Consider the following 22,836-nt stretch of genomic DNA (forward strand, 5'->3'; position numbering starts at 1 on the left):
TTACAATAAAAACTGCTGGATGCAGGAGCTCAGTGTCTTGGGACTGGCTACACCAACATAGGCATTTATTACATTTAGAAACATTGTGATTAGATCACAGAACAATAAATATGTACCATCAGACGAAAAAAAAAGGGAAGAAAAGGAGCTGAGCCCCCCTCTCCCTTGGTGCTATTTACAAAGTCAGTTTCTAAGGTGTTCATAAAAGACCTTGAATGACAAATAGGATGGCAGAGCCCCAGCCCGCCTTTGTCTTTGTCCTCGGCCCCTGCTCCTCCAGCTCTGTATACTGAGCTCAAGGGTTGTACAAGCAAAGTACAACCACCCTCTCCCTCATCAGGGTGCCTCTTGGGTTTGATCCTGTGCAGATGACACCCACAGCTCCCAGAGTCTCACTCATCTAGCTCCTCCTCAGACAGAAGGTCCCCGTGGTCAGACAGCTGGTCTGTGTTGCTGGTGCTGGTTGCATCATCCTCGTCCTCGGAGCTGGCCTCGCAGGCGGTGTGGAAGAGCTGCATGAGTTCTCGAAAACGGTGGGAAACCTAGGAGGAAAGGTGAAGCGCTGCATTCACTGTTCCTAAGTTACTAACTTATTAAGCATTATGTACCAATTTGAACAATCTTATTTGTTCCACACAGTAAGGTTGTGAGGGCTGTGTCCTCCTTACAGATAAGGAAACTCAGTTAAGAGGCTAAATATTTTGCCCAAGTCACCTTCTTCCTTAGGATGGAATTTCTGGGGCTTCTGCCTCAAAATCCAACACCCTTTCCCTTCTAGAACCACTACCAACCGCCCTGACACATCAAGCCCTTCCTCAGGGCAGACCTTTACAATCACCCGTTGATGTCATATCTCTTAGTTGCCAACCTGTCCTCTTCTCGCCAGGCCCTCTCCTTGGTTCCTCTGGGCTTACAGCTCTAGCAGGGCTTCCTCCACTTACCTCCGTAGGGGTCTTATTTCCCAGCTGCTGGGAGATGATGCTAAAAGTCTGCGGCTGTGCTCCTTGCTCCTGGCACATGGTAAGAATCACACGGTCAGCTTCCCTGTAACCCACATATTGTGGTTAATCCTCAGTAACATGGATGTGTTCCATCTACTTTCTAAATACGCATACCATCCATCCTTACCTACCTTGTCCACAGGACAACCTTTTCCCCAGTGGAGCTGACCTTGCTGTTGTTGGCACACACTGTAGCTTCTGTGGCCTTTGGCTGCTGCTCCCCCACTGGACCCTTCCCTTGTATTCCACTGTCTTTAGCCAAACCTCCTCTAGTGGCTTTGGGAGAGGTCTCTGAGGTGTCAATTCCTGATGAAGAAGGTTCACGGACAGGGGACATCCTGTCTGCTGTCTTCACCCCAGCTCTGTTTGAAGGCAGCCAGCTCTCTTGAGTATCTGGTTTCCCAGACACTTGTCTTCTCCCTAAGTCTTGGGTCGTTGAGGAAACAGGACTCGGGAAGGAAGCAAGGGGTTCAACAGTTTCAGGCAATTTCTCAGTTTCTGAAACATCCCAGACTAGCATGGAAGTCTCTGACTCACTCACTGCCTTATGGCCCTCCCCGTCATGCTGAAGTCTGGGGGAGGCCTGGGGGCAGGAGACAACCTCAGGCCCAGCCTGGTTTCTCCTAATAGTGTATAGCACAGCTCCCGTTTTGGAGGGACGCTGAGGAGTCTCTGGTGAGTAGGGTGGTGGGCCATCCAGAAGGAGCCGGTCTGTAAGAGTCACTTCTTGGGACAACAAAGTGTTCCCCACTGCCAATCCTGTGTAGGAGGAAAATAAGGATCTAAAAATATGGACAGGGTCAAGATGCACCTACGGACTACAAATTACCACAGGGTCATTCTGGTGATAAAATTCTAATCTAAAAGAGTGCAGTGGGAGTGGGGGCTCAAGTCACTTATATAAAGATATAAAACTCTGACTGCCAAAGCTAAGAATGGCTGAATCCTTAGAATGTAGATCCCAGAGATCTAGAGATAAGGGGAAGGGAATCAGGAATGGGGACACAAGAATAGAATGCTGAATCATGTTGATTTTGTAGCACTCAATTCTGCAAGAGGACTGAGGCCACGGGAGAGAAAATTAACGCTGCACAGGAGAAGGGTTTCCTATTGGTTTGTTAGTGAAAGAGGTGGTGGTCCATGCCTGAAAAGACTTACTTATCCAGGCTCAAAGATGCTCCTGTTTAAAGTATGTGAGACAGTCAGAAATGGAGACCGGCTGGGCTGGAAGTCAGTTCACTCACCTGGAACAGGCATCTCTCCCTTTCTGGTACTCCTGCCAGGTCTGCTCTGGGTTGCCTCCATGTTTTCTCGCTCCTCTGGAGCTTCCTCCTCCATCGTGTCCTTGCCCTGCCCAGCTTCCTTAGCACCAGGCATAGGACTGGCCTCTCGGTGGGGGCTGCCGCCCACCAACTCATGGGGCTCCTTGCTCTTGTAGGATTTGCTGTCACAGACCTGCAGGGATGGCCTTCTGGGTCAAGGGTCTCCTCACCTCCTTTTATCTTAGGGGCTGATCAAAGGAAGAAGCCCTGCCATGATGCTCAGCAAGTCAGCCAACATGCATGCCTGCTCCAACGATTTTAAATGGCCCAGAGTAGAGAAGCGGATTCTCCCACTCCTTCTCTAACCAGGGACTGTACTTTTGCTGCCAACCAACCCTACTCCAGAGACCCAGCATTACCTTCAGGGTCTGTCTTCCTGATCCAGGTTTATTTCATCAAAAAAAAATCTAAGAGGGAAATATTTGCACTGGTTGACTTCTTTCCAATTCCAAAAGCTGTACCCACAGGATTCTCTTTAAAAAGCAAAATTCAGGGGCCACCCTGTGGCATAGTGTTTAAGTTTGGCACGCTTCAGCGGCCCTGGGGTTCATGGGCTTGGATCCCGGGCACAGACCTACACCACTTGTCAGCCACACTGTGGCAGCGACCCACATATAAAGTAGAGGAAGACTGGCACAGATGTTAGCTCAGGGCTAACCTTCCTCAGCAAAAATTAAATAAATAAAAAGCAAAATCCATTGTATATTTTTAAAAGGTTCTACTTATTTTGCATACACACATTACGGTGTTTGTGTACTGCATATTATTTATATATGTGTGATATTTTTAGGAATTCAATAAGGTAGACATCTGTTATAGCAAACAATACCCACACAGTAAGGCAACCTAGGGGTTGCCCCAGGCAGCTCTGATACCCCTCGGTACCAATTCCCTCCTCACCTTGCTGCTGCAGTGGCTACAATTTCTCCTTTTGCTCTTCTTCAGCTTGGAATCAGGACCTCCTTCATGGCAGGAACAGGCACAGTCCTTGGCCCCATCTGGCCACTCAGCCTCCTAGGAGATACCTCGGCTTGGTTAGCTGCCAAGCATTTTTGGTACCAAGAGAGGAAGCTAAGTTGCGAGCCATCTGAACAAGCCCGCCTCCGTGACCCCCACCCCTATCCATTCTCTTTTATTATATATACACCATCTCTTCACATTGCCTTGGAAATCAACACTGAAACTTGATGAAAGTCTCTTATGAATCCCTGAAACAATCCTTAAATGACCCAAAGACTAACATATCCCAATTGCCTAGATGTTTCAAGAAATATTTAAGTCAAACACAATCTGAGGCAAAGTCACTGGAGAGCTCCATCATGAGATCCGATCTACTCACTCGTCTGTCTTTGTTTCTGTCTCCCTGTGCCTTGAGCTCTCCCCTCTCTTCCAATTCCCTTGAGAGAGGGCTTTGTACATATGGAAGGCTCACTCAATGATACTCTCTGTTCAATAAACCCAAGACATAAGTACATTATCCCCATTGACAATGCATAAACTGAAACAAAGAGAGATTAAATAAATTGCCCAAGGTCATTCAGTTACTAAGAAGCAGTTTTTCCCCAAGAAAGAGTAAAAGAAATGTAGTAAAGGGACATGAATTAAAAAGGCTACTTCTTGGGGGGCCGGCCCAGTGGTGCAGGCGGTTGAGTGTGTGCACTCCGCTGCGATGGCCTGGGGTTCGCTAGTTCGGATCCCGGACGTGCACCAACGCACCGCTGGGAGGGCCATGCTGTGGCGGCATCCCACATAAAGTAGAGAAAGATGGGCATGGATGTTGGCCCGGGGCCGGTCTTCCTCAGCAAAAAAAGAGGAGGATTGGCAGATGTTGGCTCAGGGCCGATCTTCCTCACAAAAAAAAAAAAGGCTACTTCTTGAAGAGCAGTAAAGAGCAGTGAGTACGAGAAGACTCTGGAACCAGATTACCCGGGTTCATATCCTAGCACTGCCACTTATTAAACATGAGACCCTGGCAATGGCTTCTCTCTGTACTTAAGTTTCTTCTTCCGTAAAATGCAAATAAGAGCAATCTCTTCATAGGATTATTGTGAGAATTAAATGAGGGAATAAACTACGTAAAATACTTCCAAGAGATACATGATACTTTGTAACACAGCTAAGTATTACCTGTTATCATTATTATTAAAATGGGGAATCTTGATTCTATTTCTTTACATGAACAGAATGGAAGAAGTTAAGACTCAAGGGCAAGAAAAATAGCTCTGAGCTAGAGAGAAAAAGGGCAAACAGATCCTTCTACTGAGGCGGCCAGGGCTGGGGCCTTTTCAGCAAACGCACTACTTTGCCCATGGGCTGTGCTTGTCCATTAGCAGACTGACCTTTGGTTCCTGCTCCATGAACCCAGAGGCTTTGAACCACACTAAGCCAGAGAAATATTTAGACAGAAAACTCAAGGCTTGATTCATGAAAAATGGATAATCCCCAACAACCTGGTGTACCTTATCATGATTTTGGACCCCAATTTCTTTCCTTCTTTTGTTCTTTGAGGCTGTGGGTATCTTGGGAGGTTCCTCTTCCTCTTCCACATCAGGCAGAGCCACTTCTTCAAAGCCATCAAACTGGGGAGGAGTTGGTGCCACTCAACACAGACTCTGGGGCAGATATCCCTCCTACACATGGCCTTCCCCCTTCACAACCCTACTGCAGCTTCAGGGCCTGTACCTCATACTCCTTCTCCTCAGTCCAATTGATCTCTTCAAAGTCACCCATCCGGCTAGCTGCTGGGCGCAGATGGTCAAAGAAGATAGAGAACTCATCCTGTAGGTGGTCATGGCCCTTGAGGAGCTGCCACATCTGTGTCTTGAGCTGGGGGAAGTTATGGAGGGAAAGATGAAGTCTCCAGATCCTCTCCAGGCCACCATTCCAAATCAATCCCATAGACTTCCAAGTTCTACTTTCCTAGTCAGCTGGGAGACACACAGAAGCCTCTCTTTGATAGCTAAGAATTCTTAAGCTCTTGTTCCCTCATTGCTTGCCTACACAGGAGGGGTCTTAATAATAGGTTTCATTCCTAATGACAATACTCTCTACCCCTGCGCTACTGATCCCCAGCTCAGGCACTAACTCCAGCAGAGCCAAGGAGGCAAGCCCCTCCCAGGCCCTATCACCTCCTTCCTTGAACTTCCCTTCCAGGGCATTGATGGCATTCTGAGCCTGTGAAGATCAGTCAGACTCTGGTTTCAGGTGGCAACCACCCCTATTGCAGGGCTTTATGCTTTAGGCAAGCCTAAAAAGTCCTTCCCTTCTTCATCCCCTCCAGGAAGTCCATGGTACCCCAGAAGCAAGAGGATATGGAATAGGTTAGGGAAAGGGAGAAGGGAAGGGCCTAAGGCCCAAATGACAATGGAAAGGAAGCAGGACAGGACAGAATACCTCAGTGATCTCTTGGGGCAGGCAGTCTGCACAGCTTTGGAGGACCTTGATGATCTTCTGGTGGTGTGAGGGGTTCTCTGCAAAGCAGATTTCCAACTGCCGAAGAAACTTGCGACTCTTCTCAAAAGCCTGCTGCTCCTCAAACTACCGGAGTGGAAAGAGAGCAAAAGAGGCATCACCTACACAGCTAGAGCAGGACTTGAGGAATCTAAGCATAAGAACCAAGAGAAATGAGCTGGAGGTGTTGGGGGATGACAGGATTCTAGTTTACGACAGTGAGATCTTTTTTAAGACCCTAGCATAAATCCACCTTTTTCTGGGGTCTACCAACCCAAGTTAACTAAGATGTGGATGAAAAGATTCAAGAGATGTACATATCTCAAGTTGTTCATTGTTTCATGGATTGTGAAATCAGACACTCAAACTCACGTGGCATTTCACGGTTTAGAAAGAATTTTCACATATACACTCATTTGATCCTCATAATAATACAGGAAGAGAAGATTGGCATGATATGCATAATCACACCATTATCGTTTAACTGCTTTAAGACTATCAAAATAATCTCATTACATCCTTTATTCCCGTGTTCATCAGTCATGACAAGAAACTCAGAACTACTGGGACATCCCTCATGTTTAGACACTTATTCTCCAACATTTCAAATGTCACCTTACCACAGTGGCCTTCACAGACCACCAGGTATAAAATTGCAACACCCCACCCCTCACCCATTTACCTACAACTTGCTATTCCCCTTTCCTGCTTTATTTTTCTATAAAGCATTATATACTTTTTTTATATACTAGCTATTTATATATACTAGCTATTTATATTATAGTATTATAGAGTAAATATACTAGATATTTATATCTATTTTATAATTTTTATAATATATATATGTATAATATATATATTTTACTATTTATCATCTGACTTTCCCCATGAGAATGTAAGCTCTATGAGGGGAAGGATTTTAGTCTTTTATAATTACGATAGTCCTAGTACCTAGAACTTTGCCTGACACACAGCAGGCACTCAACAAATATTTGCTGAATGAAGGCCTGTTCTACAACAGTGAGGAGCCAAGGGCATATGACTTACCTATGGTCTTCACTGGCAAGTAAAAGTAAACCCCTCATTCCACTTGTAAAGAAAATGGGAGAATGGGGGTTGGGAAGATCACCCCTTGAAAAGAAGGAGGCTCTTACCACCTCGGGGTAGGGGAAGGCTATCCGACTGGAGCAGTCGGGAGACTAGAACAGTGTTAATCAACTCTATTGAATGCCCATCTTGCTCTGACCCGGGAATCCTGGCATGCTGTCTCTGCCCATCCACTTACTAATCCACAGGCCAGAGCTTGCTCAGGCAACAGGAAAGCAGCAAAGTCCTTCAACAGCTGAGGCCAGTCTTGGAGCAGAATTCGCAGGCTTTTGTAAAGATCCACAGCTGTCTGCCTCTGAGTACTTGACTCAAACTCATAGATGACCTGAAGGAAGTCCTCATACTTGCCGGGGATATGTTGCAGGGCTTCTCGTACCTATACAAAAATACTTTTAATCATCAAGACCCTTTCTTTGGGCCCCAATAAGAAACAATGGTACAGAGGGAGAAGGAGGAGTTATTGTTAGAGAACTCCAAGAATTATCCTTCAGAGGCTACTCCTCTCACAGGTCCTAAGATCTGACTGCTAATGGAAGACACAGAGCAATGAGCAAGGTACAGCTCCTTTCTGATAGTGGGCAACTGAAAAACCTTCATTTTCCAGGGACCATAGCCCTACCCACAAAACAAGGTAAGCTTTTCTCTAGCACGCAGCTCCAACTTCTCCTTCCTCATTTATTTCCATATTGAAATAGATAAGGAGTGTTTGGTACATATATTTCAGCATGGTATCATCTGAGGTCAAATAATATATAAGTTAGGAATATTAGTAAAATATCAGAGGACAAGAAAAAGCCATGACTATCACTGATAGTGGATAAAGGAACTTTGCTGGAGAGATACAGGAACCAGCAAGTTACCCAAAGAACGAGACAGCTACCCAAGACAACTACCAGGAACAGGTTGGTTCATGTCTCTGAAGACCAAGTGCTTCCCTGAGACCTGCTCTCTGGCCAATGTACCAAAGGTCTTTCTTCTGAAGCCGAGGGCTCAGTAAAGGTCCTTATTAGGCTACCTAGTGAAGTCACAGGCTCATTAATGATGGTGGTATCACCTTCCCCAATTTCTGGGCAATAGAGGAGTGACGCTAAGGTACTAACAATAAGTCTGCTTATGACTGAACTCTGTCTCGTTGTGGTTCTCTCACACAGATTTTTTTGGTAATTCTAGGAGAGCAAAGGCAGAAGCATACAAGGCTGCTATGCAACCTGAAAAGCAGACTTCATTTTAAAAACACCTCCCTTGAAGGAGAAGCAGCCTCATTCAGAGGGACTGGCAGTAAGAGGAAGCAGCATTTGCCTACCCTGGTCAGATAAGCCTGAGCAAAGGCCAAATCCTTCTGCTCCCTGAGTGGATCCCGCTCGAGAATGTCCTCATCATACAGCAACAGCAGCTTGGAGGTGTCCTTGCTGGCCCGGGCCCGAGTGCCCCGCTTGTTGCGAGCTCGATGATTGCTCCGGCCCTTTCCAGCAGCTTTGATGCTCTCTCCTTAGAGAACATGTGAAAAAGACTGTTTCTCTGTCCCTGCAACCCCTACTCTTCCCATCCCATCACATGTACCCACCCCTCCAAATCCTAATCCTTGTTATGGAGCAACTCAGGAGAAAAGCTGTTGGGAAAATGGTATGAGAGCCGTGTCTGTCTCTGTTAAATTAGCTCTATGCAGAGCCAGCAGCATTAACTGCATTAAATGAGGTGATAATGAGATACTTAGCTACCGCCTACTGAGAAAGGAAGTCTAAAGAGTATGGCCTTATGTTGGGCTCTCAAAGGACTGTGTCTTGGTGAGGAACAAGTAGTGTTTTCTGAAATAAACATAGCTCTTAGCCTCATGTGTGACAGATGAATTAAGAACCAGTATTAAAACACGGATGACGGGCCGGCCCGGGGCATAGTGGTTAAGTGCATGCGCTCTGCTTTGGCAGCCCAGGGTTTGCGGGTTTGGATCTGGGGCGCACACCGACTCAGCGCTTATCAAGCCATGCTGTGGCGGCGTCCCACATAAAGGAGAGGAAGATGGGTACGGATGTTAGCCCAGGGCCAATCTTCCTCAGCAAAAAAGAGGAGGATTGGCAACAGATGTTAGCACAGGGCTAATCTTCCTCAAACAAAACAAAACAAAAAAAACTTGAATGAACCTAATACAAATCTAGTGGCAGATGAAAGTCAAATTTAAAATTTCTGAGCATCTCTTCTCTGCAAAGGCACTAGGTTAATCATCTGTTTGGGGGAAGAGAGATGGTAGGGAAGATCCAGAGGACTTGCTTGGAAACTCGCCATCTGGTTTACAAGCTAGCCACTCTGCACATGTCCTTTAGACAATGAGGCCAACTGAGACCCGCCCCTCATATAGGCTTGCCAAACTCACCTGGTGGGGTCCTGCTGGTCTCCACTTCCGGAACAGTGTTGGGTGAGGCAAAGGTGGTAGGAGGCTTCTGAGCATGATCTCCAACTGCTTCATCTGTCATTTCATCTTCTTTCTGCAGGGTTTCCATTCCTTCTGCTTCTTCTTCCTCTTCTTCTTCAGGCTCAGAGTTTTCTTCCTGGGAGTTCTCTTCCTCAGACTCACCCTCCTGACTCATGCGCCTTTCAGATGCGAGCCAAGTCAATTTCTCCATTGTTTCCTGCAAACCCCCCCAAAAGTGTGTTCACAAGGGCTCGGAATGGCTCACCAAATGCTGACTGCACAGAGTTTATTAGGAGGAACTGAGGTTAATCAATTGGGGGGGGGAAGGGTGTGTGGCGGGGGGTGACCACAACTATCAGAAGCCTGATTCTCTGAGTTACAGAATCACAGGGATAGCTGGGATTGCTGCCTGACAGAAGGAGGGGGAAGAAATTGCGTTTTAAAACATCTCTCTCTACCCTGAAGAGAGTTTTCCTTTGCCACAGTCCATACTTATGATATTTTTTTAGGCATTTAAATTGTGCTCAAGTGATTCAATTTAACATTTAAATGAGTTTAAGTCAAATATAATAAGTAAAATTTCACCCTTTCCCTCTCCTCTCACCTCAATCCCAAAATGATGTCCCATAATGCATTCCAAAATCAAATAAAAATGATTTGAGGACTACCTATAGTGCAGCAAGCAAGCAGGTAGCCTATCAATAGTAAATTAAACATATTACTGAGTCCACAAAATATGTGACAATATGCCCAGCTCTCACCTGGAGTTCCGGGACAGAGAGCACAGACTCCTCAGAAGCTGATGACATCTCATCTTCCTCATCTTGGGTAAGCTCATCAAAGTCCTCTTCTTCCTCTTCCTCTGGCCCATCCTTCTCTCCTCCATGTTCTGGCCCAGCTGGGGTCCCCACTGACTGACCATCAACACTGGAGAGGTCTTCGGGCTTCCCTGGAGGGCTGCTAAGAACCAATTCAGGGTCAGTGGAGGATGAAACATTCTTCGGAGATCCTTTACTCACATCTCTCGAGTTTCCTTCATCAGGAGGCTCTTGAGAAGCTGAAGGGGCTTTAGCTGGCTGACTCCTCTCCTCCTTCTGTAAGACTGTCTGTTTCTTCACCTCCCTAGCACTGCTTAACTCCTCACTTGGGAAGCCAGTGTCCAATTCCACAGTGTGTTCTTCTTTGATTTCATCATAAATGTCCTGCTCTGGGGATCCGCTGGAGACTTCCTCCCCAGGATCTTTAGGTTCCATCTTGACAATTTCCTCTAAATCCCCAGGGGGAGAGTTCAGAGACTCTGGGAAGCCCTGAGGCAGCGGATCCAGAGCTTGCCTCCCCTCCTCTGTTTTCACAAGAGTCCAGCCATAGGCACTGTTCTCTGACAAGTCTTCCTGGCACACTCCACCTAGTGGTGGAGGCCCTGGGCTGTGCTCCTCTTTGGGGAAGACAGCAGCACAGAGAGGAGATAGTTCCTGGGGTTCTAACTTGGGTTCCAGGCTTTGAAAGGCATTTTTCCCTTCAGCCAAAGGACAACCAATGTCCACATTCACTTGAACCTTATCTTCAGGGGCAGATGGTACAGGAAGATTCACAGAGTTGCCAGAAACAATTAAGGGTGGGATAGAGGAGGCCACAAGGGGCTGGTTCAATGGACAGGGGAAGGTAGTAGGGTTAACCAAGAGGGTGGTGATGGGAATAGTCTGAGAACTCTGGGCCACAGCTGCGTTGACAGGCTGGATCATGTTGCAGCCACTGCCAAGGCTCACAACCTTCACAGTGGTGGCAGGAACAGTGAAGATAACAGGTGCAGGGTGGATGAGGGGAGCAGGCTTCAGACAGAGAGAGGTCTTAGCCCCCTTTCTCTTTGAGGCTCTCCGTTTCACACACGGCTTTCGAAACTTAGAAGGGGCAAGTGAGGGCAGCATTACCTTGGGCACAGGAGCAGAGGAGAGCAGGGTCTGGGACTCAGACAGAGGGAAGCTGGTCCTGGCCTCAGGGGGCATAGTAGGCAGTGTTGTTCGACACTCAAAATTATCACCCCCAGTGACCCCCAGTGGAGGGACACCTGGCACTGTCTGTAAGACAGTGGCTGGCTGGATCATGTGAGGAATCCGGACCACCATTTTGCTTGGAGGGGCTTCTGACTGAGGTGACCTAGCTGGTGTTTTCCCACAGTTGGAGCTAGGCTGGAGAGAGGGGCTGGGTCTGATAAGGAGGGGCTTCAGGACTGATGACCGCTTCTGTCTCCAGGCCTTCCTGGAAAAACGGTTGGCAACTGGCTTCAGTTTCAGGACGACACCCTTAGGCAACAGCAGTGGGTACGGAGTTTCACTCCCCATTTCTGAGCTGCCTTTTCCCAGGCCTGGGTCTGAGTTGATCTCAGTGGTTCCAGTCCCATTTCCTCCCCCTCTGGCAGCCTCGGCCACGTGCCGCAGCTCCTCCTGGATGGATGGCAGACTGGCCTATTGGGAACAAGAACACTCTCATCCAGCACATGTCAGAATCTGGTATAAAGAATAGGGCTTTCTAGATTTTAGGGACCTTTCCAGGACAGTCTCAACGCATCTTGTCAAGAAGGATTTTTTTGTATGATATAAAATTTCTACAAAGATTACATTCTAATTCTATACTCTAGAAACTCTTCTCTGAACTTCTTTTGGGAAACTATCATTTTACCCACCATTTTTAAAAGGTTATAGAATCACCTGGGGGGAGGGTAGAGAAGTAGGAGAGGAAGGGTGAATGAGGAAGATTTCTCAAGTCCTAGTTCTACAACTAAAGCATCAGAGGTGTAAAGTTGCCCTTGATGTTCCTGCAGGGTTTTTAGTGACCATCTGCCTCTGACATACTTTGAGGAGGAGGGCTGTACCTTTAACCAGAATGGAAGCCGGTGTTCTTCCCTCTCTACAGGTGGCTTCCACTGATGTGGCTGGATCTCTTCACAGCACCTCCCTAAGATGGGCAGCTGTTTGGTCTTCTTATAAAACTGAGCATGAAGAAATAAAGCATGAGTCACATTCCTTCCATAAACATTGCCCTGTGTCAGGTTGGCAAGTGGAGTGGGCAGTGGTTTGAGACAGACGTACACACACATATACATGCACACACACATCCATATATACATAAACAGCATATGCTGAATGCTTCTGCATTTCAAATTAGGCTGATCCTAATTAATAAAGATTTTGCAATTACTGAATATCTTCTAACTGATGATCTCAGTTCTGGTCACCAAGAAGGGAAAAGTTTAGGTCACAGAGAAAAGAAAGCAGACGGTCAGAGTAATCTTATTTAAAATTTGCTCCTGCTCAATAGCTGCAATGATAGTGCCTTAACCCTCATCAACGAAGCAAATAATGGTGCGAAGGACATTAGAACAGAAGGGAAAGAAGAATAGAGAGATTGAGACAGTTCAGTTTTAAGAGTAAATGAAGGGGAGGAAGTCAAGATGGCGGTGTAGGCAGACTCTGAACTCACCTCCTCCAGCAGACACAGCCAATTTACAACTACTCGTGGAAAAATTACCCGAGACAGAACTGAAAACCGGATAAGAGGAACTCCTGCAACAACAGACGATCCTAACTGAGCTGGAAGAGGCAGAAACTCTCTTCTGGAGAGGAAAAACGCCACCTTCACAAGCCGCCAGCATCACGGCCGCCCGGGAGCAGCCCACAGGTACGCAGCCCTCCCTGGAGGAGGGGCCTTGAGACGGGGAGCGCCCCTGCTGTGGGCATTTTGTGGACCCAAAACAATCGAGACAAGTGGCATAATATCTGACTTTGCTGCTACTAAAACATTGGGGAGTACCCCCAGAAAAGCTGGTTCACAAAGCAATTAAAACTGGCTCTTAAAGGGCCCATGCGCAAACTCACCCGTTTCAGAAAGCAACCTAAAATCACCAGAAAGAAAGGTGCACAGTGCTGTGGTGAAAAGAGACTCACCTAACAGGCCCTAAAGCAACCTAAAATCACCAGAAAGAAAGGTGCACAGTGCTGTGGTGAAAAGAGACTCACCTAACAGGCCCTGAGTGCATCTCGGTGAGAGGTGAGACCTCTCCAGGGACTGGGACATTGGCGGCAGCCATTGTTGTGGCCTGGTGTGAGCATGCTGACACAGACTCCATTGGAGTTCTCCCTGAGGCCTGCTAGCCCAGGTCTGCCCCACCCCCTAGAGCACCGATTTAATCCAGCTCAGCCAGGGCAGGCAGCCCACCCTTGAGACGGGCCCCACCCAACAACAAGCCCTCAGGCAACTTGTGGGCCTGCGTAGATTGGTGACTGGATTCTCTGCAGCCTGGCAAGTGGGCCGACTTCAGTGGCGCAGGGCATGCACAAGGAGCGGGTGGAGAGTGTGGGGCGGTGGTGGAGTGTGTGGGGCTCCCGCCATGGAGAGACTGGGTCCGCTGGAGGAGGTCGGGGCGCGCACACAGGGCAGGACTGTGTTGACGGTGTGTGTGGACCTGTGGGCAGCAGGGCTTGTCAGCTGCAGAAGACTTGTGCTTCTCAAAGACCCACATAGGGGGTTTGCCCCACCTTCCAAAGCCTGAAACAATTGGGTGCTCCCATGCTGAGGCCAGCCCCACCCAGCTGCAATCCTCAGAGAGCTGACAAGAGATCTAAAGGCTGGAGGCTTATAGCAATTGTAAGGCCCTGAGCCTAACAACCTGCCACGCTGGGGGCCAACTCACTTAAAAGAAAGACTGCAACACAAATGTGGTATTAGAACTTGCAGCCAACTGTGCTGGGGCTCTCCACACCTGATAAAGAGACTGAAGGGCCCACAACAACTACAAGCAGCTGAACATTACAACAGCTGGCCAGGAGCATAACTCGGCCTCCCTGGGTGCCTACAGGGAGAGCAAACAGGCCACAACAGAAGGACACACGTAGCCCACATAGGGGTCACCCCTGGAAAATTGAGAACTGAGGGAAGCACACTGCAGGCCTCCTAAGCCATCACTTACATAAGGTCACCTATCCAAGAGCAGGAGACGTAGCTGACCTACCTAATACATAGACACAAGCACAGGGAAAGAGGCAAAACGAGGAGGCAAAGGAATACATTCCAAGTAAGGGAACAGGACAAAACCCCAGAAAAGGAACTAAGTGAAACAGAAATGAGCAACCTACCCAACAGAGAGTTCAAATAAAGAGTGTTAAGGATGCTCACTGATGTGGGGAGAAGAATAGATGAACTCAGTGAGAATATCAACAAAGAAATGGAAGATATAAAAAAGAACCAATCAGAAATGAAGAATACAATACTGGAAATGAAAAATTCACTAGAGGGACTCAAAAGCAGAGTAGAGGATACAGAAGAACAGATCTGTGACCTGGACGAAAGACTAGAAGAAATTACCCAAGCTGAACAGGTAAAAGAGAAAAGAATTAAAAAGAGCGAGGACAGTCTAAGGGACCTCTGGGACAACATCAAGAGCACTAACATCCATGTTATAGGTGTCCTGGAAGGAGAAGAGCGAGACAAAGGGGCAGGGAATCCATTTCAAGAAATAATAGATGAAAACTTCCCTAACCTAAGGAAGGAAACAGACATCCAGGTACAGGAAGCACAGAGAGCCCCAAACAAGATAAACCCAAAGAGGCCCACACCAAGACACATCATAATCAAAATGTCCAGAATTAAAGATAAAGAGAGAATCCTAAAAGCCGCAAGAGAATGTCAAGTTACATACAAAGGAAACCCCATAAGGCCATCAGCTGACTTCTCAGCAGAAACCTTACAGGCTAGAAGAGAATGGCATGATATATTTCAAGTGCTAAAAGGAAAAAACTTACAGCCAAGAATACTCTACCCAGCAAGGTTATCATTCAAAATGGAAGGAGAGATCAAAAACTTCCCAGACAAGCAAAAATTAAAGGAGTTTGTCACCAAGAAACCAGTGCTACAAGAAATGTTAAAGGGACTGATTTAAGGGGAAAAAAGAAAACCACAAATAGGAAAAATTATCTATTTCCATGGTAAGAGGGTAATGGATACAAATGCACAAAAAAGAGGTTAGATATGATATCAAAAACATAAAAGGAGGGAGGAGGGGAGTTAAAGAGTAGAGCTTGCAGACAGAGGTCAAACTAAAGAGACCATCAATTCTGTATAGAAGAAAAAAAGAAGAAAGAAGGACTACTAAAACACTGAGAAAAACAAAGTTTAAAAATGGCAGGAAGTACATACTTATCAATAGCTACTTTAAATGTCAATGGACTAAATGCTCCAATTAAAAAGCATAGGGTGGCTGACTGTATATATACACAATGGAATACTACTCAGCCATAAGAAACGATGAAATCCAGCCATTTGTGACAACATGGATGGACATTGAGGGTATTATGCAAAGTGAAATAAGTCAGAGGGAGAAGGTCAAATACCGTATGATTTCCTTCATTAAGTAGTAAATAATAACAACAATAAACAAACACATAGAGAAAAAAAAAAAGAGTAAATTGAAGAGGGGAATTGAACTTACACAGACAATAAACACCCATTCACTCAACATTTGGTGAATGCCTTCTATGTGCCAGGCACTGTGCTACAGCTGAGCAGACAAAGAAGAGAAGCAATTCCTGCTTTCAAGGAGCTTACAGACTAGTAGGACAGACAGTCAAGTAGACCAATAATAGCATTCGGTGTAAAAAAAAGTACAGACAAAGGGGCCGGCCCGGTGGCACAAGCAGTTAAGTGTGGGCGCTCCACTGCGGTGGCCCGGGGTTCGCCGGTTTGGATGCCGGGCGCACACCGATGCACCGCTTGGCAAGCCATGCTGTGGCAGCGTCCCATATAAAGTGGAGGAAGATGGGCACGGATGTTAGCCCAGGGCCAGTCTTCCTCAGCAAAAAAACAGGAGGATTGGCACATGTTAGCACAGGGCTGATCTCCTCAGGAAAAAAAAAAAAGAGACAAAGATGGGTACGAAAAATAAGACACAACTCAAACTTGAACAATAAAGATTTTTCTGGAGCTTAGATGAAAGTTAACGGAACAGAGTTTGCTATGTGAGGCAGGGGAGGGCAGAGTACACTTCACGTTCAAAATCACGAACATGTTTAAGGAACCACAGAGATTGGTCTGGCTACGACTCAAGGAATGGAGAGAGACTTCAGGAGACAAGTCAGAGGTAGGCAGGGTAGGCCTTCTGTGCCATGCCACACAGTCCCACCTCCACCCTGAAGGATTAGAGGTAGCTATGACAGTAATGTGAAGGACATAATAAATGGAGCCAGAATTAGAGACACCACTTAGAAAACTACTGCATTAATCCAGGTGTAACAAAAGCCTGAACTAAGGCAGTGGGCAACAGAGTAGGAAATAGAGTAAGAAAATGGAGAACATGGTGACTGACAGACATACAGTAGAGATCAAGCAGGTGGAGTTGAGGATAACTCCCAGGGTTACGGATTGAGAAAATAGCCAGACAGTAACGTCATACCCACAGATGCAGATCACAGAAGGGGTAAGTTAGGGGAGGGAAGTCTGCCGTTGGTGGTGGTAGCAGTGGCAACAACTGGAGGGTACAGAAGGAGACATAAGTTCAGTTTGAGGAGTCAGTGAGGCAACCAAGTTAAGAATTCCTTTAGGGGCTGGCCCAGTGGTGTAGTGGTTAGGTTCATGCATTCCACTTCGGCAGTGCGGGATTCGCAGGTTCAGATCCCGGGCGCGGACCTACATATCACTCATCAAGCCATGCTGTGGCAGTGTCCCTCATACAAAATAGAGGAAGATTGGCACAGACATTAGCTCAGGGACAATCTTCCTCAAGCAAAAAGAGGAGGACTGGCAACAGGTGATAGCTCAGGGCCAATCTTCCTCACCAAAAAAAAAAAAAAAAAAGAATTCCTTTAAACAGCTGACTATACTAAGATAGAGCTCAGGAGAGAAATTTGGACCAAAGACACAGATTTGAAAATCATGAAGAAAGAGATAATACCAAAAATCATGAATTTGGATGAGACCACACACTGTGAATTTACCATAGAACACTGACATTTAAGGGTAGAGCAGGGGAAGAAGAGGTCACGAAGAAGCACCCTGAGGTAAGAGTCCTGATACGACAGAAGACAACAGAATAGGAAGTTTGAAGAAGGAATGAGTGAACTACAGTATCAACTGCAAAGCTAAATAGGATAAGAACAGGAAAGTATCCACTGGATAGCCAATTGAAAAATAAATCGAGATCTTTGTGGGGATAATATCCACACTTTCATAGGTTAGAGAGTTAAGGAGAAACACACTGTTAAAACAGGTAGATTAAACACATCCATTTGGCTTTGTTCCCTCTTGAAACCCCATGAAAACAACAGAAAGGAATTTTTTTAAAGTAAAAGCCTACAAGGAGAGAGAGAACGAGAGAAAAAGTAAAAGTAACGAAATTTTCAAAGCTAAAAAGCAGATGGATGAGTGGTAACTAACATAAGAGAACGAAGAAAACCAAATCCCATGTGCAGAAAGGTTAAGGGCCAACTAAATTTATGTCAAAGACTGGCAAAAGGATAAGACACAGATACCTCTAGAAGTGGAAATAAAGCTGGAATTAAAAACAACTAAAGATGAGGAGGACACATTAAATCTGTTGAAGAGGGAGTTCGACCCCAAATCCCCTCTCCTGTTTGGTGTAGCCAGGTGACAGCCTCTCCTCCTACCCTGGCAGAAGCGTTGCTGGAAAGGATGATCTCTGGACCGAGGCTATCAGGCACAGCTGAGCACAGGCATACTATGCTGATCAAAGAGATGACTGATCTGTTTGAACAATCAGAAAACTCCAGCCTTCTTCTCTCTTGCTTTCCCACATTACCTCTGCCATTCACTATTAAAAAATATTCAACGAGAGGCCGGCCCAATGGCACAGTGGTTAAGTTCACGTGCTCTGCTTCGGTGGCCCGGGGTTCGTGGGTTCAGATCCCGGGCACAGACCTATGCACTGCTCATCAAGCCATGCTGTGGCAGGCGTCCCACATATGAAAAATAGAGGAAGATGGGGATGGATGTTAGCTCAGGACCAATCTTCCTCAGCAAAAAGAAGAGGATTGGCAATGGATGTTAGCTCAAGGCTTATCTTCCTCACCAAGAGAAAAAAAAAAGAGGAATATTGGCAACAGATGTTAGTTCAGGGCTAATCTTCCTCATGCACACCCACAAAAAAACAACGAGGGCTGGCCCCATGGCCTAGTGGTTAAGTTTGGCATGCTCCACTTCAGCGGCCCAGGTTTAGTTCCTGGGTGCGGTTCTACACCACTCCTCAGCAGCCATGCTGTGGCAGTGACTCACATACAAAAAATAGAGGAAGACTGGCACAGATGTTAGCTCAGCGTGAATCTTCCTCAAGCAAAAAAGAGGAAGACTGGCAACAGATGTTAGCTCAGGGTGAATCATCCTCAGCAAAAGAAAAAAGAAAAAAAATTCAATGAACCAAAAAAAGCTTTTGGAAATTAAAAATATGATGGAAGAAATAAAGAACTCAACTCAGCAGAAGGGTTAGAAGAAAAAGCTAAAGTCAAATCCCAGAAAGTACAACAAAAAGACAAAGTGATGGGAAACAAGAAGACAAGAAGAGAAGACCAGCCTGAGAGGTCGAACATCTGACTACTGGGCACTGCAGACAGAGAGACCAGACCAAACGAAGAGGAGGAAACCATCAATACATAATTCAAGAAAATTTCCCAATACTGGAACATATGAGTTTGCAAAGTAAGGTTTATCAAGTGCCATGCATAAGCAGTGAAACTAGACTCACACTAAGGTATATTATCATGAAATTTCAAAACACTGGAGAAAAGGAAAAATCCTACCTGCTGCCAGAGGGAGGGGAAAACAGGTATCCCCCAAAGGTTCAAGAGTCAAAATGGCATCAAATTTCTAAATAGGCAGCACTAGAAACTAGAAGAAAATGGAGCCAGGCCCTTAAAAGTTTCTCATAAAAATGATATCCAACCTAGAATTCTGGACCCACTAAAGGGGGAGAGCAGAATAGAGACATATTTTTTAACTTTTTAGTTTGAATGATTATAGATTCACAAGAAGTTGCAAAAATAGTACAGAGAAGTCGTATGTACCTTTCATCCAGTTCCCCCCAATGGAAAGATCTTATGTTACAGAGTAACAATAGTTATATATACAAACCAGCTATACAGTACAATAGCAAAACTAGGAAATCGATATTGGTACAATCTACAGACCATGAATATACACAGTTTAAATCTAAGAATTTGTTTCTCAAAGCACTCTTCCTCAGAATGCTACTAGGATGTGCTCCACTAAAACAAGGAAGTAAAGCAAAAAAGATGTGGGTCAGGAAGTAAGAGGATCCAACACAAGTAAGAGGCAAAAGGAATCCCCAGGACGACAGTGAAGAAAAAGCCCTGGACGACATTAGTGCAGCAAGCCGAGAGAGTAACACGTTTAGAATGGAATAGCATCAGAGGGCTCAGGGAAAGACTTCCTTAGGAAGATGAAAATGATAGAACATCTAAAACATTCAAACACACTTATAAGAGATTTATAAAACTGAAGTAAACTTTAGTGTTGAACTGGTAATATATACATCATAAAACCAAGCCCCACCCACCCCCTAAAATACATTTATTAACTCCAGGAAAAACAAAATGTTCAGCAGGAAAAGCAAAGTAATCCTGATACACTACATAGCTCAACTGTGAGAAGCATGTACATAGTGTTTATAATGTAAACCCTGCATACGATCTAACCAAAACTGTGATATAATTATAGTGAGAAAATTGGAGGACAGAAGATATGCTTGTTTGTGTTGGGACTATGGGAGTGCAGAGAGAGCTAAGTCTTCATCTTCTATGATTTAAGTTTAACAAATAAGGCGTAAATCCAAAACATCAAGTGGTAGCAATTATAAGCATGCCACCTAGATATGGAGGTAAATGTGCCATCTCCCCAGAAACCTTGGTTAGCAGGAAATACGGAGAAAAATATTGTTTTTCATGACAAGCCTCATAGAACAATTTGACTCTTTAAACCATTTAAACCATTTGCCTCTTTAAAGTACATACTTTATAACTTCGTTATAAATATCTAAATAAAAAGAGTTAAGGAGAAGGATGTAAGTGGAGTGTCATCTACCCTTTTAAGAGGTTAGAGTAAAAGAAAGAGAAAATAAAAGGCTAGAGGAAAACACAGATTCAAAAAATATTTTAAGACAAACAATTTTATATTCAGGAGAAATATCCATAACAGAGGAAGATGATACTCCAGAAGAAAATAACGGATCAGTGTCCCTGGAAAGGCAAGAGGGGCATGAATCTAGTGCACAAATGGGAAAATAAGCCTTAGATAAAAGGTCCCTCTCTTCCTTGAGACTAAAGCAGAAGGAAAAAGGTGAGGTCCCCAGGTGGAGCATGCAGGAAGCACTTACTTTAATGATGTTGTCAGGTGCTCTGTTCATGTTGAGGTTCTTGATCCTCACTGTCAGTTGGTAGGCAGTCTTGCAGGTTAGAAGGTACTTGCTAATTAGAGGCTTAGGAAACTCAGTCCCTTCAAAGTGCTTCAGTCCTAAAGCCAACAAACTGAGAAAGGAGCAATGACACTAACTCACTTCACAGTCCATTCTTCTAAAAAGCCTTCCCAGACTAACTCCACATTTTACAATCCACTTTTTCTACATCTAATTCTCGTATAAGTTAATGACTACTCAACAGATAATTTCAGATATTTACTGAGTGCTAATAAGTACTATGAAAAAGACTCAATCAGGAGTTTACAATCAAGTGGGAAGAACAAAAACTAGGCATAAATCACTAATAAATGTCAGATCATGATGAGCTTTATACTAATAATACAAACGAAGTTCAAAGGAATACAAAGGAATGAGAATGGTTCTAATAAAACAAATATAAAATGAGTGCTGAGCACCATGTTAGACACAGTAAATCAGCACCAACACTACCCCCCAACATGACATATACAATGCCGGTTACCTATGTACATATCTGCTGATGGCAGTCGGGCAATTCATATTAGGAGCCATAAAAATGTTCATAACCTTTATGGAATAATCTCACTCTTGGGAATTTACCCAAAGGGAGAAACCTGAAAGATTTTCAAAAGCTCTATGTACAAACATCCTTGGTGAAGCCTCACTTACAACAGCAAAACAAGAAAGGGAAAAAATAAAAACAAAAAACAGTGGCAAATACAAGGACTATCAAAGGGCCATTAAATATTGCTTTAAAAGATAATATACAGAAGGGCCGGCCCGGTGGTGAAGCGGTTAAGTGTGCACTCTCCGCTTCGGTGGACTGGGATTCACAGGTTAGGATCCTGGGCGCTCACCAACCCACCACTTGTCAGGCCATGCTGTGGCGGTGTCCCATATAAAGTAGAGGAAGATGGGCACAGATGTTAGCCCAGGGCCAGTCTTCCTCAGCAAAAAGAGGAGGATTGGCAGCGGATGTTAGCTCAGGGCTGATCTTCCTCACAAAAAAAAAAAAAAGATAATATACAGAAACAAAAAAAAGAAGGATGTTACTGCATAGAGCATAGAAAAACAATTTCAAGAAGATGTTAGGTTAAAAAAAGCAAAACAAAATTATACTTTAAATTGCCAACAATTAGATAAGAAATGCAAAAAGAAAAGTCATTGTCTTAGGGTGGTAAGGATAATGGATACAAAAATTTTTCCTTTGAAAAATTTCCTCTAACAGTATTACTAGATTGCTTTTTACAATAAATAAAAGACAAAAAGCAATTTAAAATGTTTCCAAAATGTGCATGTTGTTCCCCAGAAGGCCAGTATTTGGCACTGCAGGAACAAGCACATACTACAGCACTGTGCCCATCTACACTGCTTTTCTTTTTGTCTTTGGTGTCCATGTCTTATTGTACATGCCTTATTTCCCCTAAACGCCTCCAGAAAAAGAACTAGGTCTTCTCATGAGGATATTTGGTGCTTTTGTTCTCCCACAGTAAACCCTTACTTGTCCTCAGCCTTGGTGAACAAAATCTTATCCTGGGGATTCTTTGCCTTCAGAGAACACACTGGAAGTAGCTCTGGATACATGAAAACTTTGTTTGTGGCCAGGATCCAAGCCACTTGCTTTGGCAAACAGGGAAATTCATAGGCTGTAAGAAAAAAAATCTGTGATAAACGAAATTCTAGAACAAAAGAGGGCTTCACACAAGCTGCCGAACGCATTTTTGCATTTAGATAGAGCTGCCCCTACCTAACTTGATGCCCTCCCACCCACACACCTTCCCCCTAAAAGTTTTCACAATCTTTCTCAGCCTACCACATGCCTAAAGGGAGTCCCATTCAATGCTATTAAAAGTTAATTTTCTTATTCTTTCCTGTGTGGAACACACAACACACAGAGTAACACAGACACTTATAAAGTACCTAGTAGTACCTGGCACATAGTGTATACTCAAAAAATTTTTACCTCCTTCCCCCTTTAAATCCTTGAAAGATAAGTGACCTTCAACAATGCTTTCTTTCTTCCAGGATAAGATTTCAACTTCTTTAATCTCCCTCACAAATCTGGTATTCCAAATTTTATTTTATTTGATTCTTACTTAA

At 44.9% G+C, this 22,836-nt stretch overlaps 1 protein-coding gene across 6 annotated transcripts in view; it reads right to left on the reverse strand.

Moving 5' to 3' along the window:
• Positions 1-29: 29 nt before the first annotated feature.
• Positions 30-22,836, reverse strand: part of GON4L (gon-4 like) — a 79,206-nt gene continuing 56,399 nt past the window's right edge. For 4 of the 6 annotated variants that reach the window (XM_058539401.1, XM_058539402.1, XM_058539399.1 and 1 more), the window contains 15 exons: positions 22,238-22,382; positions 20,677-20,827; positions 12,157-12,273; positions 10,049-11,749; positions 9,249-9,504; positions 8,184-8,368; positions 7,059-7,256; positions 5,717-5,860; positions 5,006-5,149; positions 4,783-4,902; positions 3,224-3,337; positions 2,246-2,456; positions 1,133-1,760; positions 942-1,044; positions 30-542 (listed from right to left, as the gene is read on the reverse strand). In XM_058539401.1, the coding sequence (XP_058395384.1) occupies positions 393-542; positions 942-1,044; positions 1,133-1,760; positions 2,246-2,456; positions 3,224-3,337; positions 4,783-4,902; positions 5,006-5,149; positions 5,717-5,860; positions 7,059-7,256; positions 8,184-8,368; positions 9,249-9,504; positions 10,049-11,749; positions 12,157-12,273; positions 20,677-20,827; positions 22,238-22,382 (4,367 nt within the window). In that variant the 3' untranslated portion in view covers positions 30-392. Of the gene's footprint in view, positions 543-941; positions 1,045-1,132; positions 1,761-2,245; positions 2,457-3,223; positions 3,363-4,782; positions 4,903-5,005; positions 5,150-5,716; positions 5,861-7,058; positions 7,257-8,183; positions 8,369-9,248; positions 9,505-10,048; positions 11,750-12,156; positions 12,274-20,676; positions 20,828-22,237; positions 22,383-22,836 lie in introns of those variants that run through there. The other 2 variants (XM_058539400.1, XM_058539404.1) reach the window with 2 other exon arrangements.

This window comes from Diceros bicornis, chromosome 4 (genome assembly GCF_020826845.1).
Source record: "Diceros bicornis minor isolate mBicDic1 chromosome 4, mDicBic1.mat.cur, whole genome shotgun sequence".
In the NCBI taxonomy this organism is placed as follows: Eukaryota; Metazoa; Chordata; class Mammalia; order Perissodactyla; family Rhinocerotidae; genus Diceros; species Diceros bicornis.